Source organism: Struthio camelus, chromosome 3 (genome assembly GCF_040807025.1).
Source record: "Struthio camelus isolate bStrCam1 chromosome 3, bStrCam1.hap1, whole genome shotgun sequence".
Taxonomy (NCBI): domain Eukaryota; kingdom Metazoa; phylum Chordata; class Aves; order Struthioniformes; family Struthionidae; genus Struthio; species Struthio camelus.
The window spans coordinates 134,291,252-134,313,509 of record NC_090944.1 but is presented as its reverse complement, the minus strand read 5'-3'; the positions used below and the strand labels follow the sequence as shown (position 1 = coordinate 134,313,509).

Sequence of the window (22,258 nt, the reverse complement as noted above, 5' to 3'; positions counted from 1 at the left end):
CCCCTCAAAACTGGATTCTTTGACTAACCCTTCTGATAATCTTCTCTTGTGAGCATTTTCTCAGGATGCACAAGTTCTCACAGCTCTGGTGTCTCTAATTTTGGGTAACCTTCTCAATTTCCACTCTCTTTTTGAACTTTTAAGATCTTCCTGGCACCCTTTCTCATTACCATCCCCAAGAAAGGCAGTTCTTTGTTTCCTCAAAGAACACTTCAACTTCTTCTGCTACTGAAGAGAGATAAGAACATTCACCTTCCTGTGAACCTCCCCAAAACCTTCTTTCCATTATACGATGATGCAAAAGTGCCAAGTGGGAACGGACACCAGAAGCTGCTCTCTTGGATTTTGCTAGCTATGGCTCACTGTCTTTGAATCACGCTCACCTATTTATCTAATGATGACCAGTAACTATCAAAAAGGTCCAAGAATTCTCACATCCAAGTTTCTGCTTTAAACGTGCAGGTTGACCTAGATTCAATATGCTTTCCTGGAGGTATGGCGAGATGTGGAGGCCACTGTTTATCGCATTATTTTAGCTCCATTTAGCCTGCCTCCTGTCATTGAGAAAACCAAATTAGCTGCAACTAAAGAAGTTACCTGGCACTACAGGGATATTTTTCTTTTCCTAAAAGCCACTTTTAGACTAGTTAGAATAATAACATATCAAGATACAGTCATAAGTGATGGAGAATATAATTTTTGACAAATTACTTCAGCGTTTTGTTCATTATAAGTAGTATAACAGTGTTTAAATACAGAGCACCTATAAAAATGACTGACACGACATATCAAAATTCACGCAAACCTTTCGCGGTTCTATAAAATTACGCAGTTTTCACAGGGTTTTTAATCTCTCTTAAGAAAACTGGAGACTAATATAAACACAGCATCTTTATAAATATAAACCACTAAATGGATATTTCAGAATTATCAACCAAGGCCAATTTTTGTCCCCCTTACCAACAGGCAAAGAAAATCCATTAAGTTCTCCATGCAGGCCGTAGAAAGGCAGAGTAAGATAATGCAGAAACAGCAAATGCCATAGGGTAAAGGACATTATTATCTCATACGTAAACCAGGCAAAAACAAATTTAAAAAATATAAATATCTTATATATATTTGAAAAATATCCTTAATGTCCTTGAAACCTTGATTTTATCCCCTTGTTTGTCTATCCCTTGTCTGAGGGCAGAAATTTTGGGGGGGGAAAACACCCCTACTGCGCAGCAGACGATACTCTTCATACAAGGATACAGCCTGACCTACAGATTGCATGGACAAATTTAAAACATACTCTCTACCTTTTTAGCCCATGATTTGCAAACTATATGTTAAATGCTTTAGGGCAGCTTCAGGTCATGAAGTTTGTTCACTGCTTTAAAGAAATAGCAACAACTGATCATGTCGTCAAAGCTCAACACATTGGTCAACCTTCATGAACATGTGGCATAAATGCCACTTCTCAAAAAGAATTACAAAAAAAAAAAAAAAGAGAACCTTTCCTCTATTCTATATTCTCCTTTCAAGAATGATCTGGGACTTGATTCGTTATCTTCCCATTGGGATTTCTAGTAAGATTAAGGAAGCATTCCTGCAACAGTACAACACAGGAGAGCAGGCACACCAGCCAACATCTCCACAGGGGCGGTGTATAAGCCTTGCCTGTTGCACATCACATTCCTGCTGAAATCGCATGAGTTATCATGTCACTTGAGCGCTACACCGCAAAGATGCAATGCCTTTGGACTTCTGCAACAGAAATAGGTTCGGAGAGGAGAATTCACTGTAGCAGTTTTAACAGATCTTCCAGAAACCATTTGCGTGTTGCACAGAAGCTCATCTTGGTGACATCTGGCAGCATTTAGAAATATCCCTGTCTCGTGTGACCAGCTGATGCTGTAAATTTCAGACACCCTTGCCTTTAAGAAATGCTAATAACGAAAACTCATCAAAGCGCAGCAATAACTTCTACTGCAGACTAGACGGATGCCTTTCTGACTACTCAGAATTAATGACAGATCTTAGGGTCTTAAAGAACAGCTGTCACTGAGAAATACACCTGCAAACAAGTAAGTAGTATGATTCCAAGTTTGATTTGTTACAGACGTAAAGCAGCAACTCTTACAACAAACTGGACTGATTATAAAGAGAAGTTAGCTAGTCTTCTGCATGGTTTAAAATGATAAAAACAGAAACAACATTCCAAGTACATAAACTGGAAGTTTAAAAGAAACTATTGACTCCTCCCTTCCAACAATAATAGCGTTTTATAGTCACATAGACTAAATTTTCACTTATGTCTAGTCTTACAGACACTGTAAAGCTATCCAATTTAACATAGGATTAAAAACTAGCTATAAGCTCCACACACTTTTGAGATTTTCCCTTTACTATCAATGTTGTCAACAGTAAAGCTTAAAATGAAAGCTAACCTCATCTAAATATAATAAACATAACAGATACGTTTTCAGGAGTTTTTCTGGCATAGGATTTTGAATCTACAGGACAGAAAAAGCAACTACGGAGATCAGAAAGATCAGTGTTACTGTTAGTTTCATGTGCATTACTCTATTTAGTCCTACCCTTGAGATCCTCGAGACAAGGAGATATGGGAGAACGTATACTTGTTTTATAACATGTGAGATTGCATATTTGTTTTATGATAAACTTTTGATCAAACACTTGAGGAGAAATGCTTGAAAAGTAAGACCTGTGTACATTCTTTATATACAAAAACCCAAATAAATACTTGATTAAAATGCCATGGTTTTGAAGCTAACCCCACAGTTTGGAGGAAGAAAAACAGGGATGTGTTTTACTATTGCATCTTCTTGGGTCTGAGGCTAAATGTCAGCAATTTCCCAATTCCTGTCCATCAGTTGATTCCTAGAAGGCTATAATATTTCTCTACCAAACAAGTGCTACATCACTGAGTCTATGTACGAATGATGCTACTCCACGCATACAAGTTTTAGTAATCCAGAAAAATAGGGCCAAGGTACGAGATCACAGGTTTTTTTTTACTGGGTCCTTACAGTTATGGCACATATGACCCTTCAGGTACAATCAGAATGGAAATGATGCTACTCTAAATATGTAAACAAAAACCTGTAATACATAATACAGTAGTTTGTAATTATTTTAACAGTTCTGGTACTAGTCAACAATTTGACCTACCTTACAAGTAAAGGTATTGTTATTTATTCCCAGATTTAAGTAAATAAATAAAATTAGAGTTAAAATTGAGTGCACAGCTAGTTATTTAAGGATTTAACATGTTATTACAACATTGCTTTTTCTTTTAAATCAAAAAAAGACATAACAAGCCTAGGATATGCTGTGTTAAGATGAAGTGTGACAGAAATTTTAAGTATTTCATAGAAAATACAGAGTATACACTCAAACAGCCTCAGCTCTGCATTGCTGACTGCACTGTACAACATAATTATGCAAGTATCATTAATACCCCATAGTAACTAGAACTAAGTATGATAGAAAATAATAGCTTCACTTTAGAAGAAACGGACCAGACAGAACTGTAACTTCAATTCTTGTCATCATTCACAGTGTTATAACCATTTCACAATAATCAATGATTAATTAAGTGCCTCCGACAGAGAAAGGTGAATTCATTTCCACTGGCAATGGATTCAACCCTGAACTGTAAACGCCTCATCAGTGGCTGGGTCTGATTTGAGATCCTGCTCCCATTCCTCTGCTTTAAACACATAATTCTTACTTCACAGCCTCCTTTATTTTAATATTGGCTCCCCAAGCGTTGCACCTATTGAAAGGTGGTGCTTTTCTGGCCTTCCCATCTGGACATCCCCACAATGGTTTTTGTTTTTCAAAGAGCGCCAGACCACCTGCCCTCTGCAATACTACTTCTGGCTATGGTTCTGAGATATGCCCTACTCTAACTGGACAGCACACTTCACCTCCTTGGTATTTTCAAGTCCATACCTGCAATTCAATATTTCGCTTGAGAGCCACTGCCTCTTTCCTATCATTGGACGCATCAAACAACTACATCAACTCTGTATTACCCTATATCACTCTATTTCTACACTTTCAACAGCTAATAAAAATAACTCAAGTATATAATCGAAGATGAAGGCAATTTCTGTTCTTTTTGCCTCCATCTATAGTCCCAAACCATTAAAACTAATAGGAGAGTAGAATAAAAGCAGAATAAGTATTTGTCCATAACACTACTAATATCACATACATGAATAACCTTGTATTCATGCACACACCTGAAGCACTCAGGGCAAATATTGGCGTCACTAACAAATCCCAGACTAACAACTCTGTGCTCTGGTAGTCCAAAATTGAGCCCAAGCTCTACGAAAATAGGAACTCTCCATACAGAATGGTCCACTTGTAGATTTATTCCACAAACTCTAACCTATCTTGCAACTGCAGCAACAGTAAGTGACACAAGAAAGTGTCTTTAACAAGAAAACAGCTCTCTAAACTGTATTTACACATTAAACCGGTACCTTAAGGTTTTATGTGCATCTTCATACAAAAGCGCAACATGATATAGAATACCAACACAACGTGTCTGCCTGCAAATAAGCTACCATTCATTGAGTTTGGTGGAACTCTGGCAATTTCTCTAGAGGACTGGAAGATACACTAAAAAACACAGCCCAGTAGAGTAGCTTACTCTTAGGGAGACAAAGCAGAATTCATCAAGACTGACCAAGGGGCTAGTCTCGCTCTACAAAGAAGGGACCTACTGCAAGGGCTCCAAGTGCACTAACAAGTCTTACTTGCCCTTACCAGCCTCCCCAGGGACCTCCACCCACGCATCCTCTACCAGCTGGTCCAGGAGCTTCATTCAGTCTCAGGCTAAGGCTTCTAGTGTTGCCTAAGCTATGCTGTAGACATAGCTGCACCCAGCCTTGTTCCCTGCCATCCCGGCTTTCTGATTGGACTTTCTAGATGGACTCCAGATCTATGTTGTAGGTTGCCCTGTCTCCAATTCCAGCTTCCAGGACCTTAGACCTATGCTGTAGGCAGTCCTGTCTCCAGAACTCTTTCTGTTCTGACTTGCTGACTTGTTATTTCACCTTGCCAGGTGATCCCTGACTGTTAACAGAACCTGTTACTATCACCAACCAGACCCTGCTCAGATACTCATGGACTGCGCCTTGGTCAGTGAGGTCACCGCTACTCTCTGTGCTACATTCAGCCTTGCCTCCTGACTTGTCTCCTTGTGAAGTAGCCCTGATCACGTTGCTTCCTGAAAGATGTGTAGGGTCCTCCAGTGGGAAGTTCAGCACAGGAGACCGATTTAAATGCTTTGAAATGCTCTGTGAAGACATTGATCTCTCTATAATCAATAGACATAGGGCCTAGGGAGATAAGAAACCATACTTAAATTCAACCTTTCAGTCCCATGCCCAAGAATGACACGATCCATGCTTCAACATAATATACACACCATCTTCGAGTCTTCAAGAGCAGCCAAATAAACTATAAACCACCAATTTATATTCCAATGTATAACATCAGTTGTCAAATATAGGGGCAGAAAAGTGTTTTTCAATAACTTTTCTCACAGTGACCTTATTTCAGACTTCTCAGAATGGAGCCTCCAACAGTTTACTGCCATCTATACCGCAATCACACCTAGATACTAAATCACTCATTGGCTTAATAGAGGAAGGTCTAAATAAAGGGCTAAATATTCTTAGTATGCTGCAAAATCTGCAACCTGCATCTCCTTACTCATTCTCCCAACAGCTCCAAATGTACAACGAGAGTACAGTCCTATGATATGCTGCTCTGCAGTTCCCACATGATGCCCAGACAAAGCTTGGCATAATACTCCATACTAGGCAGTGAATGAAATTTATCACAACGATTTCATGTCTGAAAGTTTGTCAATATCATCTCTATGGGTACGGAAAAAATGTACCAGGCAGTACACTTGGAACTAGACAGTTTTTGCTAATAGTTACACTGTAGTTTCAAAATTAATCTGAATATTGCCACATGAGCTAGAGTTACAGTTCAGCCATAATATCCTGAATTAGCTGAAAGGACTCAGTTTGAAAAGCATACTTAATCTACCAATCTGAGCAACATAACGAGACCAAGTTCTTCACAGAACCATTCGAGGATTGTTAGATAGACTGTCAATAACAACAGAGAATTAACTGCGCAGAAGTCTTAAAATCTTCAAAAGTAAGGTAATGTATTAAAAAAAATAAATAAATAAAAATAAAACATCACCAACAAAAACTAGTCCAGTCCTCCCCTCTGCCTTTCACTAAGCAGGAAGAATACACGGATACAGCGCTGCAGCCTAAATTATTCTCAGTGCCTACAGATATTCAGGAGCAGCTAAGAAATGGTTGAATCTCAATGAGCAACTAAAACTCAAGTAAAATTGTCTAGGAATTTTTTTTTTTTTTTGAGAAATTCATCTCTCACAGATAGCTATTACCCTTATGAAAGTATTTGACTGATAAAACAACAGGAATATTTTGATATCATGCAAAATCATTACATAATTGAGCAGAGCATGGAAAATCAGATTATCAAATAATCAAAGCAATTATGCTGTCAAATGCTTCATGAATTATGAGATGAAGGATTTGCCCTCCCAAAACGCTTCTTTCTTCAGTTTCTACTTTACTAATATATAGGACTTTTTCATAGTACAATCAGTGAAACCTGGCATTAGATTTCTGCCTGGAAGTTAATCTCATCTCTTGCCTAATTTATCAGAAGTAAGGTCTATAAAGCTAATGCTACTTTCCTACAAAACCATTTGGAAGCTTACAGGTTTCATTAGCAAAATCGGCCTCATCATCAACCACAAGACAGGAGGTAAGCGGGGAGAAAAAGGAAAGGAGGAGGGAGAGAGAGAAACTCTATTACTGCAGAATTGCCTGTACCAATCCAATAAAACTTTGCTTCACAAATGTAGCATACAGAACAGTAATAATCACAACTTAATACCAAAGCAGGGCTTTCACAAAGCTCTTCCATACTCAAATTCAGTTTTGTGGCAGGAGATTCAGATGCTGAATTCATTTTCCCACTAGAAATTGACTGGGAACTGTGTATTAGGCTGGAAGCAAATATGTCAATGTTTTCGCTATGTCTCACGTTCTCAAGTCCTGGTTACTGACTATGAATCCAGAGAGGCCACACATAATAAATATACTTCCCCGTCATCGAACTTGCACTGAACTGTATGATGTGGTTAGCAGCTGTGATTTTTGCACTTTATTTATGCGTATAAATTCTCCTATTCATATACATCCCTAGATTGATGTACTAGGCAAAGTGCTAAAAGTTCTTTTAACCTCAGTAGCAGAAAGTCTCATGCTGCAGAAAAGGGCCAAATGGTGCATTTGGCGATCTACCTGCTGAATTACTTCTGCAGCTAGCGGCAAACTAAAGCTGATGTGGAAGTAATATGTATATAAAAATACAGGCTTTAAGAATTCTCTGAATAGAATATAACTGGAAATGTGAGCTGGAAAAGTGTATGCGACAAAATAACAACATAATTCTGTGTTTCCTGGTTGTTACAGATCACAAGAATATAAATGTAAAAGTATCTATACCATAATTATTGTAATTTGCACTGAATAAAGGTGAAGGCTATAATCGCATGCTTTCATAAGAACATTATAAGGTCTACAGACAGATACAGATTCTAAAAATTATTGTTTTATTTTTCATTCAATATTTATGGAAAGATACATTGTTAAGGCCAGCAAAGTTCCCAACCAGAAAGTGAAAACTAAGGTCTGCCATTATTTTATGATTGTATTTCAAAAACTATTTCCGATATGCTTTTCTATACTTCCGTAATTCTGCCAGGGATATTATTTTAATACATATTATTGCATTTGCTATTTACAAGCACAGTAGTTAATATTGCAAACAGATGCTATTTTAATCTGTGATGAGATATGCAGTTTGCTAAAAAACAGCTTTTAGACTATTTATAGTGCTGGTGTTTGCCCTAAGGTTTTCATGTTAGATTTGTTATGCTTTTAATATATTTTATTAAAAAAAAAATCAAAGTTTGCTAATTAATATCCAGAGACATCTTTCCAGGTCAGCCAAAATATGTCAATAAGTTTATTTCTTCACTGGGTCAAATTTTCAAGTGCAGACGTAAATCTTAAAATACTGTTATATATTACACTCCCTAAATGACATGGAATTGGCAGAGGATGAAAGAACCTGAATTAAGAATCCATTTAGAGACCAAACAAGACTGTGTAAAATAACGAGATAACGTTTGTAGTAAGGTTCGCAATATTGTCTTCATTAGTATACACTACATACTGCTCTCTCCAATATGTGTTACCCTTTCTTTTAAATTGTTCTTTGGTAACAACAATTTCTAAAAATAAATCTCAACAGTAATCGAAGCTGTCATACGACCGGGGTTTCAGTCACAGGAGGATCAAGGTTTTGGCACAAGTGTTGAAGAGTTCAGAACAAACTAATTTTAAATATCTTAGAAGTTTTCAGTTACATTTATTTACAGATGTAGTGCTTACACTCCCCTGCAAACATCCAGATGTCCAGAACTTTGCATTCAATGTACATACACTATCTAAAACTTATAGGTTTTAGATATATACAGTTATATATATAAATATACAGTTACTGATGCCAGTACATGACAAAATCCAGTGGCCGAACCAGCAGCTTCAGATAGATGAGCTCTGATGCAAAGGGCTTTCGAGTTCTGTGGGTAAAGTAGCAAAAGCTCACTAGTTATATGGTAAGTAGCTTGGTAGCCCCTGCAAGTACCTCCTCATCCTTTATTCCTTTTGAAACAGTCCCAGGAGATTAACACACATTTTAGGTTTAATGAAACACTAGAGCTGCAAAGTTACAAATCAGAAAGTCAAAGCAGGCAAAAAGTTAAGATGCCAGATGAAATCCTGCCCTGCAAGCTCTACCCACAAGCGCTGATTTATAGGTAAATGCCTAGTTTAATTTATCTGTTTGTAATTTTTATTAGGAGGGAGAACGCTGCATCTCTGACAAGTTATTACAAAATATTACAAAAGTACTCACATAGAAATTGACCAATTACCTTTAATCAGAGCAAGTAACCAGTCATTAGCCATACAAATGAAACAATAAACTTCACATATAAGTTGTTCTATGACCATGTCATTACTATAAATTGTCCTCCTTGTGACTATCAAAAATACAAAACCAAAAAAACCCTATCAAACTAATCATATCTTGAAAATTATAAAAAGTTGCATTTATCAATCATGGATCTCAGAGACAACCTCTTTCAGAATCCAAGGGTGCTCTCCTGAAAATTAATGGCTCATCTCAAACTTGTTCCTAATCGTAACTGTGTCAGCATTGCATGTTGAAATTATGTTGTTCCACTTACTATTTATCAAGAACAACAGACGCATGAGCCATTGAACAGAAAGAAAATGGAGACTCTTCCCTCGCAGCCACCCAAAAGAGGGATAAGGAGGAGAAAGACAAGGACAGCAAGATCAGTCAGCAGTGGTTAGAATGAACAACATGCATCTTCATTCATTATTTGGGGCAGAATTACTTCTGAATAGTAAGGGGAATTAGAGAAGAATCTAAAAAGAAATTTGGAAAGGGTTATAAAACCCATGTCTGTTACACTTTAATAGCAAATGTCTACGTCAAGTTGGGTAGTCATGGGCAGCATGGCTGGATGAAACAGGAACTGGCTTCACAAAGATACAAAACTTTTTTGTATCTCTTCTCTGAGATACAAAACATTTTTAGAAAAAAGGTGGAACAAACACTTTGGATTTTCAAAAATCTGAAATAGTTCAAAATATTAAAAAAAGTTGGTAAAAATAATATATATTCTATATAAATGTAGAAACATTCATATATTATTTCTGAAACATTTATTTTCTGCTTTTTGAGTTTCATGTAATTCTTACACATATGCAAAACAAGAGAACAGCCTATCAACACTTCGAGTCGACAATGACCTTGAGTTCACTCAATCAGAAAGATACTCTGTTATACAAAGAGATTCCTGATAAGCAGAGCATACTGACTTCAGGAATAAAAAGACAATGTACCAATGAATACTTGACTGTCATTCACATACTAAAAAAAAGACACCAGACAGACAGTACTTTTTCCTAACATTTATAAAACACAGTCTTTACTGTCCAATACTTAATATACCTGAAAGACCCTATCATACAAACAAAATTCCAACAGCAGCAGTCTCTAATCTTAATTTCCATAATTCATGATATTAGATGCGTTACTGTAATACAGCTCACAAACTTGTTTCCCTGGTGGGAATAGCATATAAGTATAGAGGCAGATCATACGATAACTTAAGCTTCGAAGTTTGTTTACATAGACTTCCTGCTGCCACAGATATGGATATTATACATCTATCTGCTCAGGTAAGACAATGAAAAACAAACGAGGAGAATGGAAAGCTGGCTTAATTATGACCCAAAATTCTTTTAAGATTACATATGGTCCTTTCTTGTGCTATAGATAGGGAAAGATACAAATATATATTTATATACATATCTACATACACCATACACAACTACATAAATTATTACATTCTGTTGAACAAGCTAAAAGTCAATAGCTTTAGCGCTCCTACAGAAATCTTGCCTCCACACATACGCCATTATCTTCGTGAATGAATCCATAAATGCAAATACACATTTTAACTTCTCTATGGTGAGCTCCGCAAGGATTTAATATTTTAAGACCAGAATCACTATTAGGAATAAAATTGCCTCTATACTACCCGACAGCATTTTCCCTTAATGCTATTTAGCGACTTTTACGCACATGGAAAAAGGTCTCAAGACGACTAAGACGACTGACAAGGAACTCCATAAGCCAAGCCTACAGTGAAAGTCCCACAAAACCAGGCCAGATCATGCCTATATACCTGAACGCAAGTGGGAACTAAGGACTCCCACATACATGACAGACTTCATAGAACTTGGATTTGGGTACGGAAAAATAAATAGAAAACTGTTCCTCCACTGTCCTTTGAAAGACGGAAAAAGCTAGAAAGTATTAGTAAGAGGAGCGCGCTGGCCATCACAACACTACATTGCTCAACTTGCTGCACTAACAGAGATGAGAGAAAAAAAGTTTTCCTTCAAAGCAAGATAGGGACCAGGAAGGGAAGATTTTCTGCAGAAATATTACCCCAGTAAAATTTCAAATCCATGATCTGACAAGAAAAGATGAATAAGGCAGAAAAGGAGAATCTTGCACTGACAGTTCACATTTCTCAATTAAAGAGCCTATTCGTTCCTGTTTCTGACTAATGACAAAAAACAAAAACTATATTCATTACAGAGTCTACTGCAGCTAAGAACCAAGTATGGTCTTAATTAAAATTCCCAAAATAATAAGAGAGTCATTAACAAACTAGCAGCATAAGAAAGAAACTGTGCAAATGACAATCATTCAGATCTAATAAAATAGGCCCTGTTAAAATGCAAATACTTAACTGCTTCTGGCACAATCTCACCCTGCTGCAGCTTCAGTCTTTTGAAATTTGCGTGTGAAACATTTCAATTAGATACCGAATTATCAACTTCCATTTATTTACATAAAACGAAATGTGCAGCTATATAAAATATACAGCATATTCCAAGACTGGTCAATGTTAGAGTTCCTGCCTCTGAAAAGATAACCTTTTTCTCCCACCCCCACCCTTTTTTTTTTTTTTTTTTTTAAATATCTTCCCCATAAATCAGTTTTCCAGTACATTCCCTTTGGGAATTCAGTGGCAGAAACACAAAATGCAGTATCAGCAAATTATTAAAATACTGAGGTTGTAACTCAGAGCTGAGCAACTAATGAGCTGTAAAGTTCACTTCTAAAAGCAAGACACTCATACATTAAATATGTAGACAATATTTTCTCTGTTCATTATAAATATTAATTTAGAGTTGGAAGGTGAGCTATGTAAAATAAAATTCAAACTCTGATGGGTTTTGATAACATTACTTTCAAGGAATAAATTTCTTTGGAATAATATATAGTAACTAAGGAAGCAACATTGCCAAATTTGTATTAAAATGTATTTTAGTGTCACAGTAAATCCTAAATTAGGTCAATGACAGATCAGAAGCAGATAGCTGATTTTCCATTTGTCAAACAAACCAAACCTCTTCCCACTTTGCAAAACTAATCTAAAATTACCATTAATTAAGGGTATTTTAAGTAAAAGGTAAAAATATGGGAAGCCATAGATCACTCACATACCTAACACTGATAGTGAAATTCCTTCAAAGAAAAAAAACACCAAATCTTTCCTTCAGTGCGTCATGTTATGCGTTTCATCCATCATGATGTGCTCTTCCCCTCTGATAAACAAGGACACACTAGTTTGTGGAAATGCTGACAAGCAAAAACCAAGTGCATGTTAGCTAGATTTCTTCTGCCCACAAACTCACCGTTGACCTGGAGTGCCGTAAGCTTTAAAGCAGGAGGGGACACAACACCCCATGCTATACCAAATACAGAAGACCACATCAGTGCTGCAAGCAACAAGGATTCCAAAAGAGGTACCTGAGTCACAGGATGAAAACTACCACAAAAACAGGAGAGGCCATGATCAATTGCTTATCTCATTTCTCCTAAACTTCACTGTGCTTTGTACATAGCAAAGACATGCATACTTCAACCTGCTTGAGAATTTATCTAAGGTTATTGTAAAGTGGGGGCTAGATAAAGTCTGGAAGGAGAAAATGATAAAGCTAGAGATTGATTGTTTCAGAAAGGAAAGTGATTAAACATTTCCTTCAAGTATATTACATTACATTAATATGCTTCTCCAATGAGTATCACAGTTTAGGAAACAGTATATTGGCAACTTGTAAGACTGGGTATTTGCCCTGACTTGTACAAAAATTGTTGAGAAGGGAACAAATACTTTAATAAAACATTCTATAATGTGGTTCCTATGTAGGAATTAGAAATTGCTATCCATGTAGTTAAATTAGTAATTCCATTAATATACTAGATGTCAATCTCCATAAGTTTACCTAAGACCCAAGTATCTCGGAAGAGAGATATGTTGATAAGAATCAAAGCACATTAAAAAGACAGTATATTGACCTTGCAAGCATGACTGCAGACAGAAGGAAGAAGTTAAAAAAAGAATGAAAATTGCTTTTTATTTTGAACGCATATTCTTCACAGGAGGAAAGATAATTATATACCTTTAATTGTTCTCAGGAGAAGGGCAGAAGTAATATAACACTGGGGACCCTATACCTCTTGCTCAAAATTGGTAAGAACCTCATAGAGGGTGCAATTGTCAACGTGGGGCTTTGGCAGCCCCTTGCTTTTGCAGCAAGCATGGCCCTGTTCCCACAAAATGGAAAACAAGGAGAGCTGGAAACACGGTACATAGCAAAACTTCACTCCGAGAAAAGGAAAGGGGTTCTCTCTCGCTCTTTTTATAGAGCAATAAACTGCAAACAATTTTCTCTAGACATCCTCTCTAAAGGAAATAATAGAAGTGCTGCTAGAGTAACTGAAGAGATGAAACAACTTCTGTGTGAGGAACAATTAATTAGACTTTTCAACAGGGAAAAGTCTGATAAACAATAAGTTGAAGAAAGATATGAGTGAAGGGAAGGTTTCTTGATACAAAATGAAGGGAATGTAAGAAATCTATAAAATAAGTTGTGTGGAGAAAGGAAAAATACAGATAAAAATTCATGGGGAAAAAATTAAGAGCTATTAATTACAAAAGTATCACCTTTGACTAGGAAGCATCTGGCAATTCATTGAAATCAAAAAGTATGATACTGATACTCACAAATAATTTTTTAAAGCATCTGTGGAAATAGAACAGTTTTCTATTCAAAAATCACTCGACCTTCTAAAAATTTTCAGAATCATTTCAGAAAAAGATCATAATACTCATATTTTCTAAATATATCATTATATATTTAGAATATATATCATATATCATAATATATCATTATATATTTAGAATATATTTTCTAATATATTTTTTTAATGCATGCATTTCAATTTCTGGTTTTCATGCTGTTTTGGGACAGTAATGGAATCTCCACAAAACGTAAAATCTAGTCTATTGTACTTTTTAAACCTCAAAGTCTTTGCTTGCTCAATTAGTTTTTAGCTTAAAAAATGTTAGTGAAGACCAAGAAAGCCTTTGCACATTAAGTCATTTTCTCTCTCTCAAATATAACAATGTTTTTTAATATAGTGCCCATGAATATATAGCCTAGGTTTCTTGTGATAACTCTCAAAGCAGGATCACTTCAAGTGCTTGAATGTTTTATTTCTTCTACTGTCAAAGGGAATGAGGAGAAAGAAAGCAAAATATTAATAATTAAAAACTAGATGTGGAAGGCAAGAACTATAATTTTACAAATTTGCTGATGACACAGAACTGGAAGAGGGAGTGAGATACCAGTGGGCTGTGCTTGCCATTCAGAGGGACCTTGACAAGCTGGAGAACTGCGCCAACAGGAACCTCCTGAAGTTCAAAACAGTGGAATGCAAAGTCCTGCCCTGGGGACGGATAACTGTGGAGGCTGGGGGCTGAGCAGTTGCAAAGCAGCTCTGCAGAGAAGGTCTTGGGGGTCCTGGTGGACAAGTCGACCATGAGCCAGCAACGGGCCCTCATGGCAAAGGTGGCCAATGGTATCCTGGGCTGCTTTAGGAAGAGTATTGCCAGCAGGTCAGGAGAGACGATTCCTCCCCTTGACTCAGCACTGACGAGGCCACGTCTGGACTGCTGGGTCCAGTGCAGGGCTCCCCAGTATAAGAGAGACATGGAGCTACTGGAGCAAGTCCAGCAAAGGGCCACAAAGATGATTACAGGGCTGGAGCGTTTCCCATATGAGGAAATCCTTGGAAACGATCAAAACCCAACTGGACAAGATCCTGGGCAACCTGCCCTAGGTAACCCTGCTTGAGCAGGGTGGTTGGACCAGACGATCTCCAGAAGTGTCTGCCAACCCCAACTATTTTATGACTCTGAAATGCTCACTGCAATGAGCTGAGATTCTGTCAAGAACAGCTTCTCGTTTCCTGAACGCTCAAAGTCTCAGAGGGGGTCAGAAAGATCAATTTTCCATTTTGCAGCAACCTGGAAGCCACTATTACAAAAAGGTATCTCTGGAACAACGGACTCCTTTTAAATGAGGTGCTGTCAGGATGACAGGAGATGACTGCAAGTATTTCGCAATGAACAACACAGAAACCTCCAGGGAACAGCACCAGTCATTAGTAAAGGGAATTAATGGTTAGAGACTGCACAGTTAGTCACAGTCTCACTGCAGCAACAGCATGCAACAATCCATTCTCAATCTAGCAGCAGCCTTGGAGCTTCAAACTATTGAAAGGCTTGCTGATGTCAAACTAAGAGCACAGACCTGAGAGGAATCATGTTTTTGAGTATGCATCTTTCAAAAACACTCTATTTTCAAGATTCTATTCGCTCCCTTTCCTCCAAAAGGAGTTTTACCAAAACTTACCTCTGGGTACTTTAATTTTAAAGTTTTATGCATTTCCCGAAAACGACTGTATCGCCTGAACACTGTCCATGTCTCATCCAGAACTGTTATCTATATTAAACAGTATAAAAAGAAAAAACAGAAGTAAAAACACACAGTGTACAACATTAAAAGCATGCAGTATGTACGGTTGCCCGATTAAAATGGGCAAATCTCAGTTCCCTTAAATTCCATAAGCTTTTTTGTTTACTAATATTTTATTTCATTACAGTGGCAGAACTTTATTTAATAGGGAGCACTGATTGCAAAGCGAAGACTGAACACATTTATTTCACATTCCGCAGTGGTCGGCCAAGTCTGTAAACACATTAAAATATCCCAAATCATTCCTTGATGCACTTACGGAGCTCACAGCATTCCAGCCAGTGGGTGTTCCACCAATGAATAATATCTAGCACAAATTTAGTGCTTCTATATGTTAGAATGCATACATTTATAGGAATAGATATATATACGTACACATACACATAAATAATACATACATATTTCTCAGAAACACAGACAGAGTGAATTACCATGTAGAATGTGGTCCCAATTTGTAGGGTAAAAAATTGTATTTGCTGGCTTTCAGGAAAAGATGTTCCTTTAAAACACTCTGGGCCTGCAGCATGAATATGTTGATGAATATCCCATGTATATAGGAAGTTTCATTAAAATCAGCAGAAGTACTCCTGTGAATAAAATGCTTAGCAACAGGAGTGGAGGGCGAGGGCAAGCCAAGTTCACCATCAGTTATACCCCAAATCCTCACTGGAACTGGGAAATCAACTAAAGCAGTTTCAGGAAAAGAAAATTTTTCACTGCCTGAAATCAGGTGAAATGAAAGAAATTCCTAAGCGGGTCATAAAAGCGATATGACTAGAGCCTTTGATTTTACATAGAAGTCTTTCTGCAGCTCTGATGATCTAAGGATATCAAGAAGCAATGCTGTAGGGAGAGGCAGACTTTTTTTTTCCTTTTTTAGATGAAATGGTATAGTGGCAGAAAAGTGCGGCACTGCCTACACCTGAAAGTTTATTGTTTTTTTTTAATCTAAAGGGCCTAATAACTAATACTACATTGCCTAGCAATGATTTTATGCACAAAGATCAAAAATAAGCATTTTCTTAAAATGCATTTCATAGACATACAGGCTTGGCTTCTAATCCTACAGTGAGTCCTAAAATAAAAAAGCAGTTCTCACAGTACTGAGCATCTAATAAAGTTACAAGGAGACAAAAAATGGCAATGGAGCAGGAAAACACAGTAAGAGAAAAAGAAAGTAGAACAATAAAAACAGCATGTAAGCACAATATTTGACAAGTGCTAGCTCATGTTTCCAACAACCCCTGGTACACCGTTCCCCTGCCCCTCTGCTTTCCTTGGCGAACCCAGAACACTGCAACTGTCGCAAGTGTTTGGAAAGCAGAAATTACTATGCATTATGTGATGTAAGGAACCAGGTTTGCGTATTTTTGTTGTTGGTTTTTAAATAAAAGCAAAAGTAAACAAAACTGGCCCTCTCACAACATAACTTTGCTTTTCACAAATAGTAAAACCAGGTTTTTCAAACATATCTGCACAATGCAAATTGATTACTGCTTCATCTCTGAATGGTAGTGCTATAATATTCTTTTTTCGTGTCACCAATATGCTTCACTGCTACTAAGACATCTGCATGATGGACTGTGTTTCCTTACAAGAAATTCACGCTGCTGCCCTCCTTCAATAATTGTTAACAATATCTCAAACTTTACAGATGAGGTGAGTGGATTTAAGATGCATACTTACATGTAACTACAAACGAGTAGTAATTCAGGAATACATACATTGACCTTGATTAACCAATTAACGATTTTGTTCTGAATAATTACTTCAGCAAATGGCTTTGTGATTTAAATATTTAACCAAACATTAGACTGCAATGGATAATCATAAAATAAAAACATCAGTCATTATTTATGCTCTGTTTTTGTCTTAATTCTATATTTTAGCATTTCTAACTGAACTGTGAAAATTTGCTCTGATAAAGTTCATTCATACACGATCTTTATTCAAAAGTGACCTTGTCTTTTTTCCTAAGGTTTTCACAGAAGTATGCCTTTAGGGAAGCAATCTAGCACAAAGCATCCAGGATTCTTACAGCTATATAGCCTGGGGAAGAGCATATATATGAGCCTGCCAATGAAGTTGTTGACTATACATCTGACAGCTGTCTAGGCGACGGGGTAGTGCTGAGTTTACCCAAACCAAACTGCCTGTGGCCAATTCCAACATCCAATTACTCAGTAGCTTTCTCCCATGAAGTCTAATAAATGACTACTGAAAAGCTGGTTTAACTACCTTATCAGCAATAGTTTGGGATGCACAGGAAGGAAAACAGGAAAGCCACGTATCTATGCTGTTGGCCTTTTACTCCTATAGCTGATATAACAACCGGTTTGATCTATGATTCTTTCCCCTATTTAATAAAGACTGTGTGAGAGATTATAAGATTATAGCCTCTGTAAGCATGGGACCAGAACAAAGGCAGATCCTCTTTTGAACAGTACCAAGAAAAGTAAATTTGAATGGCCTTTTGTTTTCTACTTGTTATTTGCTACTGCAGTAGTTAAAAAGTATTTTCTCAATGAAAAAAATATACGGTTGAGTAAATCTGCAAAGTAGATTTTCAAAAAATTCTCATCTAGGGGGGTTACACGATCCTAGTGCCTCAAAATTGTGTTTTTATTTCCCCCCCCCCCCATTAAAGTACAATATTTCCCACATAAAAAATAGAAATTTGGAAGGAAATACTACAGTCTTGTCTTTTCTTTATTTTTCTTCTGCATGATGACTGACAGAAAATAATCTGGCCAAGATTTTCTGTTGATTCCAGTGGAAGGCAATTCTCAGAATTTGTCAATGTGCCCCCCTCCCCATACAAATACAACTGAAACCATAGTGAAAAAGAATAAAAAGAAATATTCCACTTTATTCTGAAGCCAACAGAAAGAAATAAAAATGTCCACCTTACTATCTAGACTGGTTAAACTGTACAGCAGTTACTGTCTAAAATAAGTCAAAATTTGTACTTCCCAAAACGAAATTCACTGCAACTCCACCTCCCACTATCTATGAACACAATATCTGTGAAGCAAAACACTGCAAGTTATTAAAAGATTTATGCAGATCTATTTCTTGGAACCTTTCCTTGGTTAATCTTCGAGGGCATTAACGTGATAGAATCGAGGGAAGGCTGGGCCTTTTCTTTTTGTTTTTTAATTTAAGTACATATGGTGCATGCAACGTTTGCTTTAAGAACTATGTATTAATGAGCACTACTACTGCTTTGCTCCAGTTCTGCCCATAGCTTGCTGAAACGAGGAAAAACTTCAACCAAAGACATCAACATTTTGAGCTGTGGAATGGAACTGTGACGCGACCCTGGGTCAACCAGCACTTCAGGGTGAATCTGCCTAGATGTTTTCCTATAGAGAACTCATCAAAGATAACTGAAGTCCCTCAAAAAAAGTCAGTTTTGTTAGCAAGAGAAATAACTTCTTAAAATGAGAAAAAGGGAAAACTGAACAAAAATGAAAAGACTTACACACAACTCTCCTTCTTGTCACAGAAGCCCCTGCAGGGTTGTCCTTGATTCTAGCTGCTTCTATCGCTCACGGGCAGGCTGCTCCTGACTGCTCTCAGCAGACCCTCGATCTCTCTATGTGAGCTGGAGGCTCCCACTCCCCTACTGCCTCACCGCTTCTCCTGCCCTCCACCCTCTTTGATCTTCCTCCTCGAACTGGCTCACTTTCCCACCAGGCAGCAACAACCTCCAGTCACTCCATGGACTTCCAATCAATGCTGTCTTCTTAAAGGAATGTAACAGAATTGTGAACAAATCAGATAACGGGAAAACAACTACTGTCTGTAACAGATGCCAACCATCTTATAGATGTAAAATTCTTCCCATGTGCTGTTTCTAAAATGGTCTTGTCTTGGAATATTCTGTGCATCACAACAACATGAAAGGAAGAGGCAAATAGACGAGAAAAATTTTCTGGCATTTTAATTCAGCTCTAACATAAATATATTAAGATTTGATTAAGTTACTACTGCTTCATCATGTCTTCAAAGACTGCATATAAAACTGTCTCCCAAACGGAAGTTTATTTGGAAATGTATCTATTAATACTGAATATTTAGTAGCCGACTAGCACCAACAGCTGGCCTTGACAGCTCTTGCTGCAAAAGAAGGTGGTGCTAACTTAACTCTTAAATAAAATACTTTTTTATTTCTAATTTCAAGCCTCTCCAACAACTTCTAACGGAACTCACTCAACATCCTGAAGTACAGCGGATAACCTTGAGTGGAGAGACCATCATGCTGGCCCATTCCCAAAGGTTACATATGTCTAGATGGACAAGATGCTAAGCCTGCACTAAAAGAAAACATTTTTGGGTGGTATGTTAGGGTTGCAAGATTTATGAACAGGCCACAGTGCTGCCAAGAAGCGTGGAACTCGTTCTCTCTCTTTTGGCATATAAGAAAATAATTCTTACTGTTTGATGTCATGAAAAGAAATTTATATATATATATATATATTTGTTCTTCTATAGAGCAATATGCTGGGGTGTAGCTACTAATACAATGATCAAAGTATCTGCTGATAAAAATGCTTCTAATTCAGATACCTAGGATTCAAAGGTCAATTCAATCATCTCTTATCTCTTTGGCAGATTTCAAAGAGCTGTTACATGTGAATAGGTCAGCTCCCTATTTTCCCAAGCGGAAACTTGGTGAGGAGAGCTCATGTGGGAATGGGCATGGAAATGATATTAGCAACACCTCAGCCCTTCCCAAGACTGACACATATTCTGATAGATGATCTGAAAATAAATTTGAGCTAACAAAAGTAAGCCTGAAATAAGGAATTCTTTCAACAATTGACACCACTGCCTGATCCATCAGGAAGAGATGAAAAAAATAGGTACACATCCTTTCCTCCTGGCCTGCTCTTACTACTTTCCTAGCTTTTAATGAAAAATCACTATACCACCTACTCTGATTTCCTGCAGAATACAGGTAGCAACAGATGAAGGCATTACAGCTAGGAGTCGAGATGGGAGCCCTGCAGAGGAAAACTTTAAAATCGAAGTTTATTGAAGGTCTGTGGATCGTAGCTTGGAGCCAAATCCTGACCACAGCAAAAGCAGCACAGTGTGACATACAGAGATCTAGAAGCCATGGGAAAAGCATAAAAAGTCAATTGCTTTGTGTAAGGGAATGATTATAAAAAATATCGCAAAGACTGACAAACTAAGCGTCCACAGGACCTGCAGTAACAATTACATTTACTGCTGTAAGCAAGTTGATAGCAATGGAATATAATTATTAAAGTGATATCCCATTCCCTGACCCTGTCATCCATTTCTCTGCTCTGAACTTTGCTAAAGCAGTTATTTAAGCAGCAGTTTCTTTCAGAGGTAGCTAAGAAAGGCACAGGAGAGAGAGAAAAGAGATAGTATCAAAAAGTACAGCAGAAAAGAATGACCATTCCATATACCTTGCATTAGTCAGTGTCCATATACCTTGCATTAGTCAGTGCAGAGCATAAGCTCCTTCCGTGCCATGAGAGAAGTTTTGCTCCTCATAAAGAAGAAATACAAGCAACAGAAGTTCTGCAGCCCAGTTTGGTATGCATTTGTATCTTTCCTTGACGTATTCCCCCGTTCTTTCCTGGTTAAGAATACTATTCCTTCCCAACATTTTTTTTCTAGCGCATTTCCTCCCAGGTAGGTTTAAGTCTTCCTTCACATACTCTTAACTGCCCCTTCACCTCAGGAGTTTGTAGATGTTTCTATGGGTTTTGGGGAAGAATGGAGAGTACTTGGAAAAGAAATTCACTCATGTTTACTAAAAAGACAGAATATCTTTTTATTCTATCTCCCTTCACTAACTAGTAAACCATTTCCCAGTTTAGTAAATCCCCTGTGCTGAAAACAGCTGGAGGCTAGACCTTGGGGACGTTTTAAGTGTGCTTGCTCTTCTCTAGGCATCTCTCTGACGGCTGATGGTGACAGGCCTCTGGGCTTACGCTGGCCCCAGCAAATCCAAAGTTCAAAAGGCAAAATGAAGTATTCTGTCCACAAATCACGCAGTAAGTTTCAAACTGAAAAGTTATTAGTACAAAGTGAACTAAGGCTGATCATCTTAATAAAGAACTGTGCAAAAAAGGAATGTGAGCACAGCTCAAAAATGGTCCTACACAATGTGACAGCAGGTCATTCCTCCCACTTACACTGGCTAGTGCTGGCATCTGGCAGCACATTCAGTGAAGACAGCTGCCAATTCTGTCTCTCATGCCATGTAGATCAGTTATGCTACGTGTCCACACGTACTGAGAGCACATATCCAATTAGATCTCACATCTTGCTTTGAGAAGACACTGGCTTAGTACCAGAGGAAAAATAATGAATATGCATTTTCCCAGCATTTAAGCAGAGAACATTAACAGAGGGAGACACTAGAATGAAGGGGAAGCAGGTAACTGTTTGGAGAAGCGAGACTTTGGTAGTGGAGAACGGGAGGAATCAGAATAAAAAAGAGAGCAAGAAAAAGCATTCAGCCTCTGAAGGAAGTGGTGGATACGTGCAAAATGTTTTAATTATACTTCCATTATTACAGGTAAATATGCCAGGTTAAATCATTTTCTATACTTGAGACTTCC

The 22,258-nt window shown here is 37.6% G+C and overlaps 1 protein-coding gene across 6 annotated transcripts in view; it reads right to left on the bottom strand.

Annotated features, from left to right (window-relative positions):
* The window catches only part of KIF16B (kinesin family member 16B), a 146,982-nt gene that overhangs the window by 25,177 nt on the left and 99,547 nt on the right, over positions 1 to 22,258 (bottom strand). For 3 of the 6 annotated variants that reach the window (XR_011140542.1, XM_068940410.1, XM_068940409.1), the window contains one exon: positions 15,528 to 15,617. The exons of 2 other annotated variants lie outside the window; for them this stretch is intronic. Coding sequence is in view for 2 of the 4 variants with exons in the window: in XM_068940410.1 (XP_068796511.1) it covers positions 15,528 to 15,617 (90 nt within the window). In the remaining 2 variants the exon portion in view is untranslated. Of the gene's footprint in view, positions 1 to 12,270; positions 12,372 to 15,527; positions 15,618 to 22,258 lie in introns of all 6 variants that reach the window. One more of the 6 variants, XR_011140541.1, reaches the window with a different exon arrangement.